A 21,057-nucleotide genomic window follows, 5' to 3' on the forward strand; every position below is an offset into this window, starting at 1 on the left:
ATGCTATTTCTATGGTTAAAAAATTATTTTTAAGGTGACTTCAAGCTGGTATTGTGTAAAATTTAGTACTTCAACAAAATGGCACGCACTGCTGCCACCACTTCTTGCTTTCAGCTGGCAGTTGCTGGTGGAGAAAGGGGCACGGTAACACTTCTGGCTGTAGAGGTCTGAAATTACAGCAAACTCTTAGTGCCCCAAAGCCGATAGGAAGGTTAAACTCCTGAAGAGAACCAGGGCCCATGCTGTGGCAAGGACTCCACCAGAACCCTTCTGCAAGCTGCTCTGCACCTACAGGCACCTTCTCCAATTTCCTTAAGCAGGCATCTGCCTAAGAGTTATCGAATGAAGTGTTCCCCTGCTTGTGCTCTGCAAATGTCAAAGCAGTTCGCAGTGCTATCAATCACCTTCATGTCGCAGAGCAGAGATAACCAGGTATGAAGAAACAAGGGTAAGACAAAACACGGGGTGACTGGAAATAGAAGTCTGCTCCTAACCCTTGCCCAGGATTTGCATCTTCACCCATAACTCACTTCGGCTTTCCTTTTTCCAGTTTCCCCACATAAATAGTGCCTGCTGCATCATTTCCCCTACACGCAGTAGCGCTTCATTCCTCCATCTTTATAAAAGGCACCAAGAAGGACAGGGAACAGCATCATGGCAAGACTCATCATAGCTAGAGGTTGGAGACGAGAGGTGGATGGACACCACTGTATGCCACAGCAGGCATGCTGTAGCGTGCACGGCTAACGTGGGGGAGGAAGGAGACAAAGTCCCTGGAGTTCTCCAGGTAAACATACACCTGAGCAGAGGCATTCAGAGCACTGTGTCTTGCCAAAGGTTGGTCACACAGGACAGTGACATGTAGTACAAAAGAAAGCCGTCTGCTGAGCTCATGCTCCCGTCACAGTGATGTGGCATTCTGGATATATTCCTTGCATTACAAACATTACTTCTGCCAGTCCATGCCTGCGAGCCATTCTTCAGCCAGATGTCCTCTGCATAAGTATTGAGGATTGCTGAATTTGAGAGAGGAAAAGAAAATACAGAAACATTGACCTTTTTTTCCTGCATCTAACATTTTACAAAGCAACAATCTTAACCATAAAAGCTAAAGCAATGAATTCACAGAGAACTAAAAATGCTGCACATCAGCACATTTTCACAATTTCACATAAAAATAAAATCAGAGGTGGGAGGCAAATCCAAACATAACTGCATAACTAATACTTCCTTTAAAGTGCCAACTGAGACATGTCTTTAAATCTGGATCTAAGCCTTCCAAGGCCTAAAATGTTGCTGCTATTTTCCATGGTTTCCACTGAGTCTGTTCCAGATATAACAGCTGAGATGTTTCTTGGTACTCTGCTCCTGACAGGTACTAAGTTTCTAATCCAGAGTTGGTCATTCCAGCCTTGCAGTACTGTGTTTGCAAGGGACAAGTGACGCAGGCACTAAAAACAGCAAAAAGGCATCAGGTTCGCAGTCTCCAGCCTGATACTAAGGGTTATCCATAATAATGCAATAAAAATATTTTACCAGCTGCTGAAATTCAAAAAAAGTGTAGCTCAGAATCAGACACAGCACTGTACTTAATGCCCGTTGTTAGCTTACCTACCACAAAAGCTGAGGGATACAAACTGTCTGCTTAGTTGCATATTATTATCAGTGCTGAGGCTGCAAGTCACAGCATGGTGCAGTGCGGAGGTATGTCAGCTTCCTGGGCAATAATGGAGTACAAACGCAAGGGAAGACAGCGCTTGACAAAAGGAACGTCAAACACTCTTTCACGCTGAGCTGTCCTGCATCACACCTTCCATGCGACCTTCTATCCACTGAAGGGATTAGGAGAGGAGCCCAGGTGCACCAAGGAGGCACAGAAAATGAGACTTGGCTACCAAATTTGCTTTCTACATCAGTAATTATTCTATCACGAAATAGAAAGAGTCATTGATCACACGGCATTCTCGGTGTTACCAGATGAACTGTTGTCCTTGCAGTTTTTAGTTCTCAGGGCCTGCTCTGGGGGGGATCAAATCCTGCAAGTGCACACAATGTCAAGGGTCGGTGAGAAATATAGGAAGAACACAGCATGACAGACATAAAAAGTGGATTGTAACAAATCTCCCAAATGCAGAACGTTTGACTGTAGAGATTCAGTTACGGCTACAAAACGCTTCATGAAGACATAGAGTATTTAACCTCTTTCTGCCATATGACAATGGTACCTCCCCTGTTTCTTCAGAGAAGCCGAGAATTATGGATGGAAAACACTAAATAACAGTATTTTCATGGACACAGATTAAAGAGACTGTCAAACACTCTCCAAAGTCCAGAAAAACTTTTCATTTATATCTTAATATATACACATGTACATAATGATTTCAAGAGAAAATATTACAAAGCATAAAATAATACTAAATAAATCAAGAATACAAACACGATTGCTTATAATACAAACCAATGCTTATTTGACAGGTACTTCTCATTTAGGCTCACGCTGTAGTAGCAGAAACATCTATCTCCTTTTGGTGGCTGATCAACAAAGCCAGTCATCAGAAACAATGTTTCATGTAATTATTTATGACTCATGACAGCCTGAGGCTGTTTTTCTCGATGTCCTGCCTCAAGACTTTCGAGAATGCATTTTGAAGCCACAGTGAACTTTCTAAACACCCGTGGTTTGGTTTTCCAGAGCTAAAGGTCACTACAGTACACAAAGCAAGTGGCGACAGCCTGCAGAGAGCCCCTGTGAAGGTTGTTTCCCAGCAGATACTTCGCCACGGCTCAGGAAGGCAGCTAGGAAGTTCACGCCGGCACGTCCGGACATCCCAGACAGAGCGGCGTTTCAAGCCTTACTCACGCAACCACACCACTTCCCAGCTGAAAGCTCAATTACTTCCTCGCATCCTTTACCACGACAGTGTAAGCGCACGGCCCTTTCCCGGGCGGGGGGGGGGGGGGGAGAGGGGACGGGAAGAGCCTTAGTCGTCTCGGCCCACGCTAAGAGCGAACGCCACTTTGCCTCCAGGGTGGGGAGCGGGGCACGAACCCGGCCGGCCCAGAAGCCCCCGGAGCCGGGAGGCGTGGCTGAACGCAGGGGACGCTCCAGCGGCCCTCTCGGCCTCCTCGGAAGCGGGTCCCACGGCGCTCCGCGGGGACAGCCCCCCGCCCCGCCCCGCCGGGGCTCCCAGGAAGGGCCTGCCCCGGCGCTGGGAGCAGCCGACGGTCTCCCGAGGAGCCCCGGCCGGTCGCGACCCAGCTGCCAGCCCGCCCGCGGGCCCCGTCGGCTCTCCTCAGGGGAAGGTGGAAGCGGCGGAGGCCGGCGCGCGAGGGGCAACGGCCTCCGGGCGCACGCGCCGCGCTGCCCTCCGCCCCGCCCAACCGACCCCCGCGCGCCTTCCCCCGCCGGCTCGGCCAATCCCCAGCCGCGCCGCCGTCTCCCCGCCCGTCGTGCATTCTCACGCCGCGACGTCAGGCGGCTTGCCCCTAGAGACTTCTGACTGGCCGGCAGGCACTTCCTTCCCTGCCGCTCATTGGCCGGGGCGCCGGGGCGCATGCGCGGGAGGGATCGGAAGGCTCCGCCCCCTCCCTCCTCAGCCCGGCCCCGCGGCGGGCCGCCTACCCTCCCTCCCTCCTCTCTTTCGTGCCGTGTCAGGCGGCGGCCGCCAGCGTGGGGCGCGGAGGCCTCCTCCCGCCGGGCGTGTCGGGCCCGGCCAGCCGCAGCCGTTAGCGGCCGCGCTCGCTCCCCTCTGCGAGGGGCGGCAGGCAGCGGGAGGCCGCGCCGCAGCTGCGCGGGGCTCACCTGTTGGCCCGGGACGCCCCCCAGACACCCCCCCCCACACACACACCCAGACACACACTTCGCCCCGCCGTTGGGAGCGGCCGCCATGGCGGAGACCGAGGAGAGGAGCCTCGACGACTTCTTCGCCAAGCGGGACAAGAAGAAGCGGAAGGAGAAGAGCAGCCGAGGGGCCGCCGCCGCCGCCTCCTCCGCCTCCTCCTCCTCCAGCGCCTCCAACCCCGCTTCGAACGCCGCGGGGGCGGCCGCGGCGGCGGCCGGGGGAACCCGCCCGGCTGAGGGCAGCGGTTCCGGGGCCGCCTCTTCCAACGCCGGCTCCGCCAAGACGGCGACCAAGGTGCGGCCGGTACGGGGTCGGGGCGAGGGGGGAGCGGGCCCGCTCCGGCGGGGCGGGGGGAGGGTCACGGCTTCCTCCGCCGGCCCGGCCGGCGCCTTCCTGCCGGCAGGGGGCGCCCCGCGCCGGCCCGCGGGAGCGGCGCCGCCCCCCCTCCCCCCTCCCCCGGCCATGCGGACGGCCGCGGCCCGCAGCCGGCGGGCGGGCGCTGCCGCTGGGCGGGAAGGGCCGGCGGGCTCCGGGCCGGGCGGACTTCGCACCCGCCCCGCCCCGGCCTCTGCTCGGAAGGCGGCTTGTACCCGCGTGGAGGGCGCGGGATGGGGGGGGGGGGGGGGGGGGGTCGGTGAGAGCGGTGCCGGTTCCCGGTCTGCGGCTTCGGTTCTGCCCAGCTCTCCCTGGTTTGCGGGTGTTGGCGCAGGGCAGCGGCCGGAGGTGGGGAGGTGGCCTCCGTCGGCCAGCTGGTTGTGTGGCGTGTGGCCTGCGGACCTTGGCGATGAGGTCCCCTGGCTCTGCAGGCGAAGGACGCCGAGCTCTTTGCCTTCCTGCCAGGAGGGGGTTTTACTGCCCGCAGTTTTCTTGTGCCGTATTACGGTGAAACGATGAGAGTGCGAGAGAAGCTTAAGTGCTCGTAGTAGAGTTGCTGCCTCACAGCTGGCCGTGAGCTGTAGATTTTTAAAACGAATTTTAAGAAATGCTCTGCTGTTTACTGATGGCGTTTAACTCGGGGAGCTTGACACCTGTAGTAGCTTTCCAAGTAGACCAAGGTCAGTAGTAACCTTTCAGCTGCTCTTCTGCTCAGTTGCACCTGATTTTGACAGAAGCTTGCGCTTGGATTAGAAATAAAGATCGTTAAACGTGAAAGGTACATTAGTTTGGAAACTGTGATGTTTCCATGGAGATGGGAATATAAGAAATCTCAAAACATTTTAGAGCTGTAGACTCGCACTCTTCCAAAAGACTGAATCTTCAGCATATGGTGCAGTAACATGAGGTCACTTTCTACTTTTGCTGTTGCTTTAAAGCAGGTCAAAAAATTCCTGCTAGATGTTGATAATGTAGAAGATCCTAGGACAGGGCTCCTACAAGAAGCTGTGTTCCCAGCTGTTCAGCAGAAAGGGGGCTATACCGTCGGCAGAGCTTGCTTGCACGGTCTTTGTATCTAAAGCAATTTAACTGCGTTTCACGTAGGGTGTAGGAATTATGTAAACTACTAATTAGACTGTGTGTGTCTTAAAGCTGCGAGTAGGAACATGGGAGGACTGCTTCTCTGTTCTGCTCCATTTCTGGCCTACCTTAAAAACCCCAGAATCTGCTGATTACACCGTAGGACAGCTCCGCTTAGGTGGGTCCCTCTTTCCCCAAACACATGATCAAACTCCCCTCTTAAAACCTTAAAGTGATGCTCTCCAAAGACTAGTATTCTACTATTTCTGTGTACTAAGATTGCTTGTGGTTTTGAAGCTGACCTTTTCACTATTACAAAAACATTATTAAGAAAACGAGAAAGGCAGTAAATGTGGTTGTGAATGTGGAAGAGTCAAATGTACCAATATTAATCTTTGTCATAAATGCTCTAAGCTATTCCAAATGTTCTTTACTGTTTGGCGCTCAATATAGGTGATGCAAAAGCAAATCTAAAGCTTCATGTGCATTCAAGCTGTCATAAAAGCTTACTGTTAGGAAAAGGGAGACGTCTTGCCCTTGTATTTCCCTGGTCTTGGTTACGTGGTCTTGTTCCCTACTTTGTGTTGTCCCTTGGCTTCCCGCTGGATTTTTACTGTGATGATGCGGTTTTCTTTCACTTGAATGACTTTTTTGCCTGGGCATTTCTTAGCTGTTCTAGTGAGTTAAAGTCAGCTCACAAGTGCATCCTAGATGACATACAGTAAGTTAGGGGAGGAGGGAGTGGAATCCTTTCCCCTCTTGGCATTGGTGCACACGGATCAGTTTCCTATGGAGCTGCACCTTCACTCTTAGTTTTCTTTGTATTATCTTAGTTACATATTTTTTTTTCTGTCTTCAGTTTAAGGACAGTAACAGCTTATATTTTTCTCTTACAGGAAGAGGATGATTGGAAGGAGTTTGAGCAAAAGGAAGAAATTGATTATAGTGGTCTTAGAGTTCAGTCCATGCAAATAAGGTACTACTTTTTTCTTTTTCTCTCCAGTATAACCGTTACCTATGTTTAAAAACTACGTTCTTTCTTCAGAATGCCTTCATAGAGTCCAGTTAAACAGAGGTTTTATGTGTTTCTGCCCATGTTCTCTTTATTTTCTAAACCTCTGTTAATATTCTAGGTCTGTCTGTTTTGGTTGGGTCTCAGATTTTTATTACAAATGCCTAACATTCCCCGCCATAAAGATAGTAAAGTTGGAATTCCTCAGAGAGGAGTGCAGCATAGTAACTCTCACTGAATCATTTGACGCCTGAAAGGGTATCTGACTCAGTTTATTAAGCATTATTCAGCATCTCAGTTTGGGGAGTGAATTCCTGAACCATTGCATTTTTATTTCAAAAAAACCCAAAAATATAGTTGTTAAAGTTAGTATCACATGACGAGATCCCACAGGACTGCATTTATAAGTCTCATCCAAGATTCTTTGTTTGCTTTTTCATTAAATTGTTCCTGTAGTCTGGTACAAAGTAAGTCTACTTAAGTCTATCCTGGTTAAGAAAAACGTTTCATCAGAACCTTAGTCTTAGACTGAGAATATCACATAATCCTCGTTGTCCAGGTACTGATGATGTTCAGAATAATGCCATCTTAAAATCATCTTACCTGTAACCAGTGCAATAGATGCTTTCTTCTGCTAAATGTCTGAGCAGGTCTTACATATTGATTTATTTTTTTTTTTTAATTTTTTTTAACACACACTTCCCCCACCCCCCTCAGTTAACTTCAGTTAACTAGTTCTTTTAGGCTGTTTACACGTATTTGGTCCACAACCTCTCTGTACCATTGAACTGTTGCAGCAGTTCATCACATGTATGAATGGACAAGTAACAAGTGGGCTGCTGCTTCACTGACTGCTGGTACTGTTTGATTGGAAAGCAAGTACTTTGGTTTTCCAGACAAAGGCTGGCATTCTGAATGTTTTTGATGCTGTGGCAGATTTTCAGGCATGTGGAAGTTTCTGACACAGGATTTTGTAACCGCACAGTTAGTGGATTCAAGGGGAGAGTGGAGAAGTAAATGGAAGAAAAACCCACTGGAGGTTATAAGTTACCCAGCTCTGGAGATCTCTTTGCTGTGAAAATAGGACACAGAGTATCGAGTGGGGGTGGGGTGTTATGTATACTTACTCTGTTCTAGCAAGTCTGTAGGCATCTGCTTCTGACTGTGGTTTAAAATAGGATAGTGATGTATTTAGGCCCTTGGTCCGGCTTACTATGATTGTTACTGTATTTGGATGAACAGTGAAAGGCTGTTTAATTTTCAGAAATTATAGGTATTTTTAACTGATTATTTCTCTGATTATTACTTATACAGAAAGCTTATCTGATTATGATTAGTAGGATTTGGTGTATTATAAACTTCTGTATTCACACTTTGCTGCTGCTGTTCAGATCAGTGTCTTGGGTTTTTCAACAGCCTCACTCTCCATGTATGTCCCATTATACCACACTGCTTTCTGTACTAGCTTTGTCTAGCAAATTATTTTGAGTCTCCGACTATTTCTGTGCAAAATCAAATAGTCTAAATAAAATACAGTCAGGCTTTTGCATAGGATTTGTCTTTAAAAAATGGCATATTTTTCTGTCTGTATTTTTTGATTGCCTCCTTAAAAAAAAAAAAAATCTGAGTTGGTTTGTAGGTGATATTTGTATGGGTAGTATAGGAGTGTTTCTCAGGTGGTTGTGGTTATAGGGAAAGGGAGCTCAGGACTTGCTTTCTGTCACAACTTCTCCACAATTTCTTCCTCTTGACTAAAGCAGTTTATGGAAGCTGGACTTGTAGCGCTTTCCTGCTTTATCTTCTTATCACTTCCAAATGCGTGACTCTCTTAGTATGAGAAAAGTCTTTAAGCTCAAAATAAGAAATCAATTTATTTCACTTAGTACAGTTTGAATTTGTCTTTTTTTAAGAACTTTTTTCCTCAGTTGCCAAGTTATATAGCAGTGTGCCAAAAATTGTTCAGGTGGAAGTACTAATACAGTGGATAAAGGACTAATGTAGCCTGGTTAAATCTAGTATCTTCAGCACAGCAGCTGTGAAGTCTTGTCTATGGTAATTGTGTAATCCCTGGCAAATCTTAAACCTCTGTTTGTAAAATGCTGCTTACGGTTTCTCTTTTATAGTGAAAAAGAAGATGATGAAAGTGAAAAAAGAGAAGAACCTGGTGACAACTGGGAGGAGACTGGTGGTGGTGTAGACAGATCATCTGGTCCTTGGAACAAGTCAGCTCCTGCACCAGCACCTGTTGTTGAACCAATTGGTAAATTTAACTCGAGTTGTTTTTTTCCAATCAGAAGTGTATCGGGTTGAATTAAGCTGCTCAGAGGGTAGAGCTCAAGGAGCAGTTCCTATTCAGGCACCTTATAACATACTAATGGCTTGTTTGGCCTACTAGCAAATGAGGATATTTTCCTGTGAAGGGATCTGAGGAACTGAATTGATAGTACTGTCAGATTCTTTAAATGAACATGAATGGAGGGATTTTTATTTCTGACTTCGAAAGGGGGTGGGGGAGCCATTCCATCTTTGAAGGAGATCCTTCTACTTTGCAACCTGCAAAATACCTGTTGGAAGCATTTCTGCTGATCTAAAAATACTGTTTTGACAATTAAATGGATGTTTAACCAATATTTGATGTCTGATATGGCAGTTCTTGAGTAGGGTTCCATGGTTAGTAGTACGCTTTTCAGATCGGTTCTCTGGTACAGAGTACATGACATTGCAAAATTGATTCTTGAACTGGCATAGGACTTTGATTAAATACAGTTTATTAGTATCAGCAGAGATAAACTACTTAGCTGTGGTCTGAGTTCAGACTATTCTCTTCCATTGAGAAATTAATTGAAGAGTGGCCTGCTGTGTGTTTTCTTGTTTGTATAGGCAAGGAGGTAGAGTTAATTAATAAGTGTTATTTCATTGTAGATTGTTACCTTAAATACGAACTATTTGGATATTCTCTTTTGTATCTGGAGAGGTGCTTTAAATAAGATTTGGCAAATATATAATTATGTGTTTAAATCTCTAGTTTTAAATGTAAGCTGCTAATAAATTGTAAATAAGGGACGTGAAGTCCTCATCAGTGGTTTTGATTTCCTGAACTTTGTGAGGCAGTATACTGGAGCCACATTTTAATTTGACTACTAAGTATATGTTAAATTACATGACACCTGATTTCCTGCCTTGTCTAAAATATTTGCTTCCAGCACTTTAAAAGGTGTAAAACATACTTGTAAGATTCTTTTTTTAATTTGTGGGTTTTTTTCAGATATGAATGCAAACTTACTCTCTCGTCTAAATTTTATTCTTATAACTAGTTACAGAAACCCCAGAACCAGTTCAGACTGGTGGTGTATACAGGCCGCCTGGTGCCAGGGAGGGTGGCAGGCCACGGAGAGCACAACAAGGACCACCAGAAATTTATAGTGATACGCAGTTTCCATCACTGCAGTCCACCGCCAAGCTTGTAGACAGTCGAAAGTAAGTACATTCCATTAAGTCCCTATTTTAACTGCCTTCTCCAAGTTCTTTCTTTGTTTTAGGGCTTAAGCCTGAATCTTTCCACAGAGGAAGGAAATAACTAAGAAATTATTCTTTTTGGCAAAGAGATATGGGAGAGGTCTTAGCTGTATTTTCCAACTCTCAGAAGGGCTTCCCGTGAAATAACTTTCATAGGACATAGCCCAGTGAGATAGCCAAGCAAGACTGCCAGTTACTTTATCACTGACTTGCTGAAGGATTTCCCTGGAGCAGAGTATTTCTGCGCTTGATAGCATCTGGTTCCCTGAGATACTAGCCATGGTGAGGCTCTGTGTTACTACCGTCAGGAGGCATGAGTAGGATGTCTTGAGCACACTGCCTTCTCACTAGAGGTGCGACGGTAACTTAAATGGAGGAATGGGGTTTAATACAAATATAAATCAATAAACTTGCTGTCTGAGCTGTGGTTTACAATGAGCCCCCCCCCCCCCCCCCCAATTTTGCTGAGGTGTTTTATGTTTTGGAGTGCTAAAGACTTGAGTTTCATCCTGCTTTTGAGTCCTGATCTCCCCATAACCTCATTCCCTACAGAAGAGATAGCTAGGTCAATACCTAATTCACTTGGGGTTTGGGTTTTTTTGTTTGTTCGTTTGTTTTTTCTGATTGCTGTGTTACTGACTAATACAGCCAAGCAGAAGCTTTGTTTCTTTTTTTGTGTGTGTGTGGCTTTGTCTGCTTGGCAAATGAGACATGCTGTCATTGATGCTTTAGGGTTTGAATGGTGCAAATTGAGCTAAGATGAAACTCTGAGCATTCTAGAAATGGACTTCTGCTTTCTAAAACCTGTTTTTCATAAATGTGCTTAAATTTACTTTTAAGAATGCTAATACTGAAATTTAGAATGTAATCTGAATTGTACTGGGTGATGAGCTTGACTCTGGAGATAAGGTTTTTACAAGATTTGCTTTGGGAATGTTTGGCTGTTCTGTTATAACTCTGGACCTGAGTGTTCTGTGTTCATAATGCTTTTGTTGGGATGGGGTGGAAATCGACTAGAAATTCACAACTCACAAGCTAGTGATAAGATATTTACTGATTACATTTATTTTCCCTTAGGGATAAAGAAATGGAGAAGAGCTTTGAAGTAGTAAAACACAAAACTAGAGGTAGGGATGAGGTCTCAAAAAACCAGGCACTTAAACTTCAGCTAGACAACCAGTATGCTGTGCTTGGGGATCAGTAGAGCTGCATACACAGTACAATTAAGGAATGCTTTTTTGGTAACCCTTCTACTAAGGTAACTAAACTACAGCTAACGGCTATGATGAACATGCCACCTTATTTCTGCTGGATCTACTGCAGCAAGTGCAGACTACTTTGGCATAAGTGATTGGTTCTCCTGCACTATGGAAGCATAATATGTTACAACTTCTCCATTGGATGTGGGGCAAATTAATGTAAATGATTGAACAAGAGTCATCAGTGTTCTTTTATTTGCTCAGAAAGATACCTGCAGCCAGTGGTCATTTCAAAATCTTTTTATGTTCAGATACTGAGCCTTCGTAAAGGTTGACTACCTCAGACTTGCTGCACTCATTGTGGACACCATGTGGATCACAACTTCTGGAAGAGAAGGTTACAGCTGTTTTAGTGGCCACCTGAAACTTGAAACCAGCTCTACTGGATTCCTGTCAGAAATCCTGCAGAAGTCAGCCATTTGGTTCCAATTTGCTATAACAAAGATTTAAGTGACCTTAATGACAAACCTATTCTGTTCCCCTTCTGAGGAATCCTATTGTGTAGCCATAGCCTGCTAGAGACTTCCGGAGCGTACCATACCACTCATACTATCCAAGTATAACAGAGCTGTAGTTTGTTTACCTTTTTAGATAGCTGTACTGAAGTAACTGCAAAACAAATTAAAACTCATTCAGTATCAGATTTGAGGAATGATGGGTTTGAATGGTCTGTTTGTGTTAGCCATTTTCACAGTTGTCTGTTTAAGCTTTTTTTTTTCTCTATTCTCCACAAAAAAAAAAACCAAACCTGCCTTGTTTCTGGTATCAAATTGCAGTATATTTAAATAATGATGAGATGTTGTAGTGAAATAGGGTTTATTTTGGTTTTTTGTCATGAGGTTTGTCTTTTTCACCCTAAAGCACTAAGACTGACGAGTTTTGATTTGACACAGAGGTATCCAGACTCCAACTACAGTCTTCAGAAATTGTTAAAAATGAGATATGTGGCAGTAGTGATACTAGATAAAAATTTCTCCTCTATTAAAAAGTTATTTGCTTGTTGAAGAGTAATGGTTACTTGATAACTAAAATAACAGTATGCAGAGGGATAACTGGAGCTGGAAAGCCTTATTTGTTTGGCTACTTCTGTGAAGCATGCAGGCTTTTTGAGGCAGAAATTCTCTAACTAAAACACATAAATGGTCTTTATTCAAAGTCAGGAAGTTTAGTGATAATGGAGGGCAGTGACTTCTTTAAGTTGTCATCTCTGACTTAATTTAGTGGCAGTAGGCAAAATGGCACTGATACACTAAGAATATAGGACATTGCCTGTAACTCTGATTCAATGAACGAAACCTGTCAAGTACCAAAAGTGTCCTGCTGTAACTGTTTTTGTCTTCTCTGAATTGTTACACCAGAAGCAAAATGAAATATGATAGTGGTGTGCTCCAGTGTTGAGGTTTCTCAGAGTAAATGCCAAAAAACAGACCCAATATCTATAAGAGTTGCCAATGGCAAGAAAAACAAGGGAACAAAACAAAACTTGCTTATGTGTGTGGGAGTAGTGTGTATGTGCAGAAGATGAGGGTAGTGCAGGAATTGCCTGGTTGGGTTCCCTTTGACTAACTGCTGACTCACTTTAAATCTACTTCTCTGAGGCCAATGGGAATTTTGCTGTTGACTTCAGTGGGACTGGGGTCTCACCTGGTTCTTTTGTGCACAGACTAGAACTGGCCTTGCCCTCGCAGAGTTAACTGTCTCTCAAACTTCTGCTAGAAGCTGCTATTAAAGAAAGGGCTTATGAGACTATTCTTAAAATTGGAGACTTCATTTGGAAACAAAACCCCACTGAAAGACTGATACCAGTACCTTGGACTCTGAGCCATGTATCTTCCTTGAAAATAACATTTTTGCCAGCAAAACTGTTGATTTGTCACTAAAGATTTCTGTGGAATTCATGGCAAATGGACATGTCGCTTGATGCGGTAGAAACGTGAAGTCTTAAAACGCTTTTCCTGATGCTCTAAAGTGATTGAGATCACCAATGCACATGAATCAAGTTTTACTCTACTGTATGAAGGGTAGATGAGACTGTCCATTGTACCGTCTTTATTTGAGGTTTTGGGCGTGAATTCTGGCAGTTCAGGAAAACCCTGTAACAGTTTCAAATCAAATAAAATGGAAATATACATGGATTCTGGAGTCTAATCTTTACCTTTAGTTCTAGCTTATGACTGTACAACAGCTAAGGAAACATAGAACATTTGGATCTCTTAAGGGACAGGCTGTGGAGTGGGTAGTCAGCCTTATGGTCAGGTGGGCTATGTTTGAGAGCTTATAGCAGTGCATGTGAGTATGACTTTTATTTATACATAGAAGTTTAGTTTGCTACCTGTTAGAGTGTCTTCTTACTCCCACCATCTAGGACTGGTTTGAGATTGTGAATTAACTACGAATGAAGCTTTGATTTGCTTTTCACTTGGAAGTAGCTCTGCTAAATTAAAGAATGAAAAAAAAAACAAACCAAAACAAAACCCAAAAAAACCCCCAAAAACCCCAAACAAAAAAGCCCCTCTGGATGGTTACTGTCGCTGGAGTCCATCAGCTACTGATAACTAGAGGTGTTATTTTGGGGGCTTTTCTTAAGCGTATCATTCCAGGTTCTTTCTGCAGGTGTAAAGGAAAAAAAAAAATCAGAAATGCAGCAGTTTCCATAGTACAGAATGTTAAGCTAATTTAAAGTGTTTCTAGTATTAAATACGGCTGTCGGCAACTATCAAAATGCCAGCTGTCAGTATCTTCCTTGTAACAATTAATTGTTCTGCATACCTGAAATTTTCAAAGTCAGTCCTCTGTGGAAGCTCAGTATGCTTTTGAGACTCTGAAGTCCAACTTCATCTGGTTTGTTGTTGCATTCATTCCAGGCATGCTAAGAATGTCCACTGCATTCCTTCAAAATCTTTGTTGAAGGCTCATTCCATAAATGAAGGATTGTCAGTTGTAGAAATGAGATTCTTGGTACCAGTCAGTGAAATGCAGTTGTGTGCTGCTTCAGGAACTTCCTAACCTAACCTGTAATATGCCTTTATGGTGGTTAGTTATTAATTTCAAATTTAAAGGTTCCATTTTACTGTTTCTGGCTTAAAATAAAAACACAACCCTATAGTAGAACATTTAAATGTCTAGTACTTATTGGGGAAGGAACAACTTGGATTTGTGGTTCTTGGTGATACAGTCTGTGTTTAAGGAATGTTAAAATGCCAAAACCTAGATAATTTTAATAAAGTTGGACTTCCCAAATGCCCACTGTAGGAATCTGGCATCTGTATTTACTTGAGCTCTGATAATAAATGTAAGAGAGGACTAGGTTTGCTCACACCCCACCTCTACCCTCCTGCCCAGTTCAGCTTTGCCCTGGTTAATCTTGCTCAGAAATGAAGAGGAATTGACAACTAAAAGTGACGTGTGTCCTGCTACTTCAGTTTTGTCTTTGTAGCTAGTTTTACCAGTCATGTCCAAAGTAACTCTCTTACAAAATTTAGGAATAGATGAATTTTTAATGGTACAAATTGTGTTAGAGACCTGACTCCACAGGGGCAAGGGTTTATGGTGCCTGGCTGCATCTGGTGGCTCTTGGAAACTCTTTCATCACCTCAACATGGCTGAGACACCTGTGCTGTTTAGGTCAAGTAAACACAATACAAATTTGATAGGGCTGCACATCTTGGAGTTTGCTTATCTGAGCTTTTGCAGTAGTCCTATTCTTTTGTCTTTCTAATTTCAGCTTGGTTGAGTGGTTCTAAACTTGCTTGTGGTTTTTTTGTCAAATACCATAACTAAAACAGAGCAGATGATTCTTTTTTTAAACTAATAGGGCTTTGTGTGCTTAAAAGGTGCTTATTTACAAGGTAGTAATATTATTCTTTCTAATATTGACATGGTCAGAGAAATGAATACCTCATATTGTACATGACCAATTTGCATCAGAGGCCCAAGAAACTAAATTTTACCAAAAACACCTCAAGTACTTAAAAATACATATGAATAGCCACAATCCAGGTTTTGTTGCCTGACTGTAATTTAGTTCCCAAATTGTCCCCTTCTGTTTTCAGCTTTTAATTTCACAAATTGGTTTTCATGGTAAATAGGGGCTTTATTTGGGAATACAAGAAAATAAGAACATCCATATTTAAATTTCAGATATATAAATTAGGTACATACAAAGGGGGAGGAAATCTGACATACATTTGCTGATAAATTCTTCAGAAGTTAAAAAGTCAGCTTGTCTGTATCGGGGTTCACGTGAGAACCTGCAAGCTCTAGTAGATGGAAGAAGAAATGACAGCAGAAAACATAACTGAGGAGAGCAATCCTGATTCGCATAAGTCTGTCTACCCTGTATCTAGAGTTTGGCTTCTGGAGCACCAAATGTAGTTCTGTTTGAAGTGAAATAAAACAGAAATGAAGTTTTGTGGTTTTTTTTTTTTTTTAATTAGGGAGAGTGGAAATTATGGGAATAAAACACAGGGGGTATAAGAGAGGGATTAGGAAGGCTGTTTTCTAAAGGGTAGTATTAAATGTATAGCCTGAGATAGGGAGCGGAGTGCGAGTGGCTGGATAGAAGTGCTGCATGGGTCAGTGCTGCTTTCACAAGTGGCAGATCCACCTGACTAAGTGTTTGAAGTTCAGTACTTGGGGAAGGCATCCCTTTAAAGGAAAGAATCAGGAAAACCTGTCCAGAGAAGGTAGAATTTTGCTTTGGTACAAAGCTGTCTAACTGGTTGCCTAAAGACAGAGCCAAGAAGGGACAAATTCCAAGATAGTTCAGCAATCTTATTAGGAAATAACTTGTTTAATACTTAAGAAGGCTTTTCACTTCTGCATGATAAAAAGCTGAGACACTAATTCAAATGGCTATGAAGACATTTCCTGCTTTGTGAAGCATCTTCTAATGGTACGTATGTCATGGGTTTATGTTCAGTTGCTTAGATTGTATGTTGATATAGCAAGGTTAATGAAGTTCAATGGGCTGCTTAGCCAGAACACAAATATTAAAACTGTATCACAGTATTATTAATGAATCACCAGAAAAAGCAGTGCATCTGGAACACTGGAATGGAAAGTATCATCTAAAACAACTGTGGGCACTGAAGAGAAGCAAGCCCATTTTGTAGCAAGAGCATAGGACCAGCAGAGTGGGATTTGGCCTTGTTTTTCCACTGAGCTGCTGTGTTAACGTCAAGTAATTTAGGTTCACTTTGCCTCAGTTTCCCCAGCTGTACCAAAAAACCCAACAACCTACCTCACAGGGGTGTTGTGAGGCCAAAGCTGTTCATTGTTGAGGGCTGGGGCCAATGGAAGGTGTTACAGAGGACTAAAAATTTTTATTAAAAGATCTTTATATTAGCTTTCATTACAGTATTTTAATATTACTTTGGGAAAGGCTCATTTCTACAGAATGTAATATGTGTTCTATTGAAGTATTATGTAATTAGACTTATTTTAGTATGTATGGGTAAGGAAAAAGTTCAGGCTGAGCACTCTAACTGGTATTTCCTCTCTTTAATTACCTGTGCAACCTGAGTGGTATATTAATATGAGGCTTTCTGTTTTTATGTGAAATACATTAAAATCAATATTGCTATATTTTGTAAACCCCGTGACTGAAATAAAACCCTGCTCACAGTTGATAGCCATCTCTTATAATGTGGCTGTTTTAAAGTTTGTTTGAATTATGTGAACTAGAAATGTTCACTCCTGAAAGTATGTATTTGTGTCAGGATACTAAGTGGTATTTTGTAGAAGGAATGTAGTTTTCTTCCCCTCTCCACATATAAACACACATTTGTCCTACTCTTTATCCTTTCCCATATTTAAGTTGAAGTAGCATGCAGGTACAGTCGAAACATGGGAGAGCGAATAATCTTAACTTCAGAACTTTTGAAAATCTGGTAAGAAGGCGGGCTGTGAAGGAAAGAGATGAAATGAATAAAAGAAAAGGAAATAATTGCCCATGGAGAGGTTTCTGTGAAACAGATAAAGGAAGGAAATGATCAGAAGAGAGAGCTGAGAGGGGGAAGCAGAGGGGTGGGCAGGAGAGGAAGGGATACAGATGCAGTAGACGTGATTACCCTATTTACTGTTATCTCCCATTTTATCAGTTAACTGCAGCTGAAGGAACAGGAAGAAACAATTTTTATGAATGTGCCCTTGTCTGCTGTTGCTGGTGATTTCAAGGTTCATCGCTCAGCTTTTACAGGGGGCCTGCAAATAGAACAGAGAACATGATGGTGGCACGCAGGCAGACAAGTCAGACCTCTGGCGGGTACTGGACAGAGATGAGGCGCAGCAGCTCTCTTCTCTTACTGACGTTTTTATCATTGCAGCACCTCTAAGAGAGTTGTTAATGTGCATTAGCCATGACAATTCTCTGTCAGGAAAGATTACTGTTAAATTTCAATCAACTATTGCGGTTGCTTCAGAGGAAATGCTTAACTAGCTGAATAATAAGCATTAAAGAGTAACATAGGGGGCTTTTTGGAGTACTTAGGGCGATGATGATGATGATGAGTGATATTGAGGTCAACAAATTGGTAGGTGGCTTAAAATGACTTTGAGGTGTGGCCCCTATATGGTGGGGAGGAGAATTACTTTTAGATGTATATCATCAATTTTCCCCTCCTAACAAATAAACTACCTTGGTCTTACTGTCTTTCCAGCTACGAAGAGCTGCTTCTACCGTTCTCTTACCACTTTCCTCCCTGTATTTTTCTAATATGTCACTTTTTTTAAGGTGCTGATGAAACAGCAAATGCTCGTTGAGGACCTCTAAGAGAAATACATGCTGTAATATTTTTCCATATTGTTCTGTCTTTAATACAGCCTAACATCTTATTCGCTTTCTTGACTGCAACTACACATTGAGCAGATGTCTTCATCAAGCTGTCCATGGTGATGCCTAGATCGTCCCCTTGAAAGATCACAACTAATTCAGAATCCACCAGAGCATGTATGAGTGGTTTTAAAGCCTGTACATTGCCTTGGGTTTATTTTCTGTTGACATTCACTTGCCACTGAATTGCCATGTTTACAGAGTGAGTTAGCTTACCCTGGCAATCGCCATCTTCCCCAGTACTGACAAACCTGGTGATTCTCTGTGGGCATTGGCTTTTGCCATCCAATACGCTGAAGCCTTCAGTTTCATGTATGTAATTCACTCTTCTTACAGTGATTGGCATGGCATGCTCTTACTATTACTCAATCTGACCTTTTCTGTTCTGTTTTTTTTGTCTCCTATCTTTTGTATTGGATTTTCTTTCTAGCTCAGTTACAGCATTGAAGTCATCAAGTTGTAACTGTCTGTTTTATTCCAAATAATTTGCCTACAGAAAACTGTTAGTTAAAATGTTGTCATAAGCTTCCTTTTTTTAATTAAAATAAATCACTTATACTGTATCTCTTTCAGAGTATGTACAACCATAACAAAATGATTCAAACCATAAAAACAGGCTGATACAAGAGAACAAATGCATTGAGAAACAGGTAAAGCATTCGTGAATCTGATCTCCCAGAGCTTAACTTCATTGGTTTCTGTGGAGTTATTTCTGTCACTTGAGATCAGTTTCATTAAAACTTGATTTGAGATCTTCTCACTTGAAGTCTAGATTCAACAGCCAGAATTGAGCGCAAGTGAACAAGCCCAGAGCAAACTTGTTTTCAATTTCTGGGTTACTCTGCTCTTTGTTTGTGGTAGAGATGAGGCAGATGTATTACTTGGTCTCTGACCAGCAACCAGCCACGCTTAGTCTAATGTACCTGTTGTGGTACGTAGCTGGACATGGAAATGGGAATACAGGTTTCAAGATGAAGATGAGCGCAGCAACACTGCGGGGGAGGCTTAGTCTTTGTGGTTTGTTTCATCTCTTCACATCTCATCTTGTACTTTAAGGTTAAGTCTTTTAAGTGCTGACTGCTTTTACCACTAATGCTACGTTTATAAATACAAAGGAGGTGGTGTAAGGGAAGACTCAAGCCTGTTGGGGCATATAGCCTACCACATAAGGGCTGCGTTGTCTATCAGAATATTGTGTCACAGGGAACAGCTGCTTTCCAGGACTAAGTGATAACGTGGTTGAGAAGAACGTACCTTGGATTTTGCATCCAAATAAATGGTATCTGTTAGGTGTTCTATTACAGCAGTTACTAGTATTCGGCCAAAATGAACTGTGGCTGCTGGGGGTTTATGAAGTTGGCAAATTGGAGCTGAGTTTTTTTTGTTACATCTGAGGGGGATGGGGGGGAATACAGCAGATGCAGCAAGATTGGACAGTTGTTCCTATCCTCTCCTGCACATCTGACTCATCTCTGCTGCTACACTCACCAAAGCCCTGTCTTGATGCTGTAGATCCATACTGTTACCTACTAACCACCCAGCAACCTTCAGGAGTGAATAGTTCTCTGACTGTGCACTGTGTCTTTAATCTGGGAATCGGGTAAAAGGCAAACTGGTTTTGTAAACTGGCATGACAGTGTTCTCTAGATAATTGGGTCTGCTAATTGCTTTTTCTGCAACTCATAGCCCAGCAAAAATCTCTTGATTTGACCTTTCTTCACCCTCTAGAGTATTCCCTTCTTCTTTTGTTCATCTACATTATTACCATGCCAAGGATTTCTAGTCAGGTGCCTGAATTATTCACCACATCTTTAGAAAGCAACTCTATAAGCAAGAACTGCTGAGTCTTGGTGATGCTGTATTTCTTCAGTCAGGGCTCTAGCATCACAAACATGGCTCTATCTCTTGCAAAATTGCTTAGCAAATAAATGTGATCTCCTTGGAGAATTTAAACATAGACCCTCAAAAGCCACATGGGAGCCTAATTCCCACAGACTACAGCCAAATGAAGGCAGTAGCATTGGTCACAGTACAACGCGGTTCAGCTATGAAAGAGAGTAGGGTTGCATGACTGGTAACATGCTAGCTCAAACAAAACTCTCTTATCTGGACAGCAGGGTCTAGCCTAAGGCATTTTTTTTTTTTTTTTTTTTTTAAGAAAGATGACTGAGTGAATAACAGTAAGAGGACATCTCTAAGTAAAAAAAACAGGGAACTGAATTTGCTTTTAGGAATGTACCAGAATGTCTTGCCACCACACTTAACCTGAAGAAATGAAGATAAAGCCGTTTTGAGTGCTTATTGTAGTGCGAAAGAAAGGACAGTGTCTGCCTGGGAAAATGGTTGGCTGGAAGCCCGCTAAGCACAGCAGACACTGTTTCAGCAAAGTAGAGTACAATATGATCTACTCCTGAGAATCCCTGTGTGGCCCCCACAGTTAACACAGGAACCTAATGGTGCCTGTATATTTATATAATTGTATGTTTATAGTCATAACTTAAGTTCAGAACCTGAACTATATATATTTTTTTGTCAGTAGATTTTTTTTACCCTGGTTTACCTATCATGGCTCCTGCATATGACAACTTCTAACTGTGCAGTGCACACACCTGTTGTCCTTTTGTCCCATGTTAGAGTAACAGTATCAAACTCTGTAAAGCACTTTTGTGATGTTTCCTGTGAAGAAAGCTGAAGAAAATAAATTTATCTTGACAGCACCAAGTGAATTTATACCTCCAAGTTTGTCTTGCTGTCATTTTGTTCCCCCCCCGTGTCTTCGGCAACTGCAAGCCATTGCAGTGGCAGCTGGTGTGAGGGACAGCGGCGTGCTGGTTCCATGGGGGGCTGGTGTGTGTCCGATGTTAGCTGCTCCCCTTCTACCCTGCCCCCAGGATTCACAGCAGCTGCAGGAACTGCACAGCTCCAAGGCTTCTTTAGAGCTTAGCTAAGTGGGTCAAGGGAGTGGTTTCTTATCTGCAAAGCAAGAACAACAGTACTACCCTTCCACAGCAGCTTCTTCTGCAGACTGGGAAGAAGAAAAAAAAAAAATACAATAAAGTCACAGGACCCTTAAGTCTCACCTACTGACATCCACACCTATTTAAAATGCCTGCAATGCAAAGCAGCATTTTGGAGGTAGAG

General features: G+C 43.1%; 1 protein-coding gene across 3 annotated transcripts; it reads left to right on the forward strand.

Moving 5' to 3' along the window:
• The first annotated feature begins 3,630 nt into the window (after nt 1-3,630).
• CDV3 (CDV3 homolog) lies at nt 3,631-20,646 on the forward strand. 3 transcript variants are annotated; one of them, XM_049817530.1, is made up of 5 exons: nt 3,631-4,136; nt 6,194-6,273; nt 8,433-8,569; nt 9,624-9,786; nt 17,907-20,646. In XM_049817530.1, the coding sequence occupies exons 1-5, from the start codon at nt 3,888-3,890 to the stop codon at nt 17,929-17,931; spliced, it is 654 nt and encodes a 217-aa protein (XP_049673487.1). In that variant the 5' UTR covers nt 3,631-3,887; the 3' UTR covers nt 17,932-20,646. The 3 variants fall into 3 exon arrangements, with proteins under 3 accessions (XP_049673487.1, XP_049673486.1, XP_049673489.1); XM_049817529.1 differs by lacking the exon at nt 17,907-20,646 and adding an exon at nt 10,903-16,712; XM_049817532.1 differs by lacking the exon at nt 17,907-20,646 and adding an exon at nt 11,336-16,712.
• The last annotated feature ends 411 nt before the right edge of the window (nt 20,647-21,057 follow it).

Source organism: Accipiter gentilis, chromosome 14, assembly GCF_929443795.1.
Source record: "Accipiter gentilis chromosome 14, bAccGen1.1, whole genome shotgun sequence".
Lineage (NCBI taxonomy): Eukaryota > Metazoa > Chordata > Aves > Accipitriformes > Accipitridae > Astur > Astur gentilis.